Source organism: Salvelinus sp. IW2-2015, linkage group LG7 (genome assembly GCF_002910315.2).
Source record: "Salvelinus sp. IW2-2015 linkage group LG7, ASM291031v2, whole genome shotgun sequence".
NCBI lineage: Eukaryota > Metazoa > Chordata > Actinopteri > Salmoniformes > Salmonidae > Salvelinus > Salvelinus sp. IW2-2015.
Window position 1 is genome coordinate 7,011,378 of NC_036847.1, and position 5,072 is coordinate 7,016,449.

At 40.2% G+C, this 5,072-nt stretch overlaps 1 protein-coding gene across 3 annotated transcripts in view; it reads right to left on the reverse strand.

Moving 5' to 3' along the window:
- Positions 1-1,684: 1,684 nt before the first annotated feature.
- Positions 1,685-5,072, reverse strand: part of LOC111966291 (oxysterol-binding protein-related protein 2-like) — a 37,900-nt gene continuing 34,512 nt past the window's right edge. For all 3 annotated transcript variants that reach the window (XM_023990806.1, XM_023990804.2, XM_023990803.2), the window contains exon 14: positions 1,685-4,570. In XM_023990806.1, the coding sequence (XP_023846574.1) occupies positions 4,468-4,570 (103 nt within the window). In that variant the 3' untranslated portion in view covers positions 1,685-4,467. The remainder of the gene's footprint in view (positions 4,571-5,072) is intronic.

The window sequence follows — 5,072 nt, forward strand, 5'->3', positions numbered from 1 at the left end:
GCATTTACCCAAGAGTTTCATAAGCTCAAACCTTCATTTACTTTAATAACCTTGGTCAAATGCACACACTGTCAGACTAAGTTGCTGGGATACGGTATAGATGCTACTGTATGGAGTGAGGGGGAAAATGTGACAACATACTGTACAACCGTTGTATTTACAGRCCATAAAAATCATGCTGGCCATTCCTTAGAAAACCTTTCACTTCCTCCATACTACTGGTATACCACAATGATCAAGTTTAAATGGCAGAGGCATAGATAATCCTCATTTGAAGTGAAAAAAAATAAGAATTTGGCATGGATCCTCAAAACGTTCTACAGCTGCACCATCGAGAGCATCCTGACTAGTTGCATCACTGCCTGGTATGGCAACTGCTCAGCCTCAGACCGCAAGGCACTACAGAGGGTAGTGCGTACGGCCAAGTTTCCTGCCATCCAGCCACTCTAGTCATTGACTGTTCTCTCTGCTACCTCACGGCAAACGGTAGCAGAGCACCAAGTCTAGGTCCAAAAGGCTTCTTAACAGCTTCTAGCCCCAAGCCATAAGACTGAACAGCTAATCAAATGGCTACCCAGACTATTTTCATTGTCCACCCCATTTAAATTTTACTCATAAAAAAAATAAATAATAATTGTTCCACCTGTTGTATTCGGCACGTGACAAATAACATTTGATTTGAATTAAAAGGAAAGATTCTCCCATTTTGAATGTTATATCATACTTGTGCATATCTGAGAGATGTGCTATCGGCCAAAAACATGAAATGACCCTCTGGGGAATCGATAGAACATTGCTCAGTGATGCACAAATTCGATATCACATTCAAAATGGATGAATCTTTCCTTTTYAYTTTATTGACAGAAGTTCACTTAATGTTCAATATTATTGTCAAATAAAAAAAGCACGTAGTTAAACTATAATTAGGATTTCATTAGATGTTGCCCATAAACTAGCAAGCTGTCCAAAGTACAGAAATTACACATAAATATTCCCGTCTCAAAATAAAACATCTGGAATAATGTTCTTGCCAAAGGTTTGTTTAAATACTTTAAAAAATAAATWAATTGCACAAAATATGCTATTTGCTTGTGATTCCACTGTACGAAACACCTCTGAGACACAGGGGAAAAGATTTGAATGTCAAGGATTATCAACTTGCAGAGGATTATCAAAATGGTCAAACGCRATTTACAAAGTGTACAAAACATTAGGAACATCTTCCTGATATTGAGTTGCACCCCCTTTTCGCCCTCAGAACAGCCTCAATTCATCAGGGCATGGCCTCTTCAAGCTGTCGAAAGCATTCCACATGGATGCTGGCCTATGTTGACTCCAATGCAGTTGTGTCAAGTTGGCTGGATGTCCTTTGGGTGGTGGACCATTCTTGATAAACATGGGAAACTGTTGCGCCTGCCACCATACCCCGTTCAAAGGGCACTTAAAATCTGTCTTGCCCACAAACAATTGTCTCAAGGCTTAAAATAATTATTTAACCTGTCTCCTCCACTTCATCTACAATGATTGACGTGAATTTTAACAAGTGACATCAATAAGGGATCATAGACTGACCAGGAAAATCCAGGTGAAAGCCATGTCATGGAAAGACAGACTGAGTGTACAAATCATTAGGAATGTCAGTGTATAAGCTACTCTTACACAAATAAACACCACACAAAGCAAGTTAAAATCTACTTTTTTTTAATGTTGGTGCATTAGTCTTAAAGTTGCTAGCTAACAAATTAGAATTGGATGAAATGTGTGTGGACACAACCAGAAGTAGTGATCAGTTTTACATACATTTCCTGTACACACGGTGAAAACGGACACTTCTTCTGACCTAAACATTTCAAAGTGTTATTGACAATAATAAAGTACCGTAGAGAGAGATGGGTTAGAAAAACAAATGCGTCAAACTCTGATCTGATAAACCTAAAAACACCTTAAATATTAAATGAAATAAAGGTAAAAAAGAAAAAAAAGAAAAAAAAGGTTCGGAAAATTGGCTTACTTAAATTTAGGCACTAAGTATAACCATGGAAAAAAACGTAACAATCAACCTAAGACAACGCAAGGCTTCTTGGTTCGCTGTATCTTTTTGCCACATTCCGTTGCACGTTTCTCAAACCACCAGCAATTCCACAAAAAAAAAGACAGTTGTTAAAGCAATTGACGTAATTTTGTGACGTGTCAGGCTAAATGAAAAAAATAACTAAATAATTAGCAAACTGGGGCGAGAGAGGCACAAATACTCAGTCAAGATCAAATTGCTCTAAACTGTCAATTCATCTTTACACTCCTTACTTAGAGACTCTACCATGGTGATCCACAGACCAAATGGACACAATCACTTATGAGATCGGCTCATCTACAGTCAAGTAAGCTGCCAATACAGTCATCTAAATGTCGGTTTGCCTGCCGGTGACAAAACTAAAGTATTTATGTGTACTATTATACATGTAAAGGTATACAGAGACACTAAGCGCTATTGGTTGGTTGCATAGATTTTGGCTGTCGTTTCAAATGCACAGTAACATGGTAAATCCAAACTAAATAACCCTACATTTCAATATCGTATCACGTCAAGAGATTCAGTTTGGACTCACATGAAGAGCATTCCCAATGGTCAACATGACATGTTTTACTAGACAGACACTAGAGAGGCGTCTGCTGCTTTGAAAGTCCTCCAGAGCAGAAACGCGTTGGTTTACACTTTGATTCATGCAGATCTAATCTACAAGGATAAATGTTTACCACAGTACAATTAACTGCACATGAATCCCCCCCCCCACAAAATAAATATATACCCCTATCGTATATTGCATGAGTGCGACTATTTCTGTAAAAAAAAAAAAAAAAAAAAAAAGATTAGATGCCACAGTCTCTTATAAATCAGAACTTACACATAATGGCTCGTCATTGTGAAAGAGATTGGTAATGTGAGAGTGTGTGGTTTAAAGCCACAAAGAGTTCCTAACACAAGGAAGGCAACAATATGCTTACAAGGGAAGCTGGTAATATTACACAATGACTTCTACTTCATATTGGCTATAATTCCATTCAATTCCAAATTCACTTTGACCTGGTTGGACAGTATTATGACGATTGGCTAGCTATATTTATAAAAGTAGGTATTTACATACATGTATATCTTACATGAAAAAGGCTTTATCATGCTCTGGCGATAACTAGTATTTAGTTCTTGAGGTAACAATTATCAATTCATTTATTCATAGCCAATGACTGCACAGCAAACCACCCTTGCCAGTTATACCTGTAGTTAAAAGGAACCATATGGCTTAAGATTCTGTACAAATCACTACAGTCATTCATACACACTCACACACGCAGAGCCACACACGCACGCGCACTCTAGTGGAGGCTAGTGGGAGGAGCTATAGGAGAATGGGCTCATTGTAATGTCTGGAATGGAGTCAACCGTGATTTCCATATGCTCGACGCGTTTGATACCGTTCCATTAATTCCAGTCCAGCCATTACAATGAGCTCTTCCTCCTATAGCTCCTCCCACCAGCCTCCTCTGGTACCCATTATACTCTTCTTATAATCTTATTAACGCTCATTGTTATTGTCTTACTGATGATTACGAGAACACTCTAAATTGACTGACTAGGTAAACAACGGCAGCCGGGCCGATCAAACGGTAGGTCCACCGCCACAGAGACAGGGGTCGCTAACACTGTTAGCTAGCTAGCCAAAAGCCATGCAGAAGAGTAACAAAAGGAATATTTTGTGATGGGGGAATTACTAGCCGACTGCCTGAATCAGGGGCTGTATTCACAGACTGAGCAGTGGCCAATGTGGCTAGATGTGTGTGATTAGCCGATATGGTCATATGATCATTCTTCTTCTCTATACATACAGGTTACATTACAGTGATGAGAAGCTTGCCCTCTGGACGTATATAGGGGACAGCCAGACCTGGGCGGAATACTCCAGGTGTGCTTTGTTTAGCTTGACAGGCGCATTGGAACCAATGGAATAATTCCAAAAGTGCAAACTCCACATGCCAATCAATTTAAATCAAGCTCAAGTATTTTGAATATTTGAAATAGGTATTCAACCCAGGTCTGATAGGGAGGAGGGAGGGGTACCCACAATGCACTCCTGTTCAAGAACTAGTCTCCTCCAGACTCACAGTCTCTGTTCATGTCTGCTTCCGCCTGTGCTGCCACCAACATGTCCCAAAGAATCTTCAAACCAGTTATCAGTCAAAGGAGCATTCACATCCCTGATTTCACCGTTGACTGTTCCCTTTCATCACTGTCAGGAGACTGGGGAGGGGAGGGTTGTGCTAACACAGACGCATGTGTTGTACAAGGAGAGGCTATCGGCGCTTCAGAGTTCCAACGGGAGACCGTGTGGTGCTTAGAACAGGGGCGTGCCAGGGGACTGGCGGGGGGGCTTGAAGTGGTGGTTCAGCAGGTGTTCATAGAACCCCCCAGGATCAGTAGATATCAGGAAGGTCAGCGTATTTCCTATCAAAGTAGCCCCCTGTGTAGAGCCAGTCCTGAGAGGACGTGTAGGGGTTTGTACCTGACTGGAACCATCTGGAAGACACGATAAAACACAATTCTGGTTTACTTTAAAAAATATATATACACACATACAGTGGGGCAAAAAAGTATTTAGTCAGCCACCAATTGTGCAAGTTCTCCCACTTAAAAAGATGAGAGGCCTGTAATTTTCATCATAGGTACACTTCAACTATGACAGACAAAATGAGAAAAGAAAATCCAGAAAATCACATTGTAGGAGTTTTAATGAATTTATTTACAAATTATGGTGGAAAATAAGTATTGTCAAACTTTTGTTATTATTTCAATACTTTGTTATATACCCTTTGTTGGCAATGACAGAGGTCAAACGTTTTCTGTAAGTCTTCACAAGGTTTTCACACACTGTTGCTGGTATTTTGGCCCATTCCTCCATGCAGATCTCCTCTAGAGCAGTGATGTTTTGGGGTTGTTGTTGGGCAACACGGACTTTCAACTCCCTCCAAAGATTTTCTATGGGGTTGAGATCTGGAGACTGGCTAGGCCACTCCAGGAC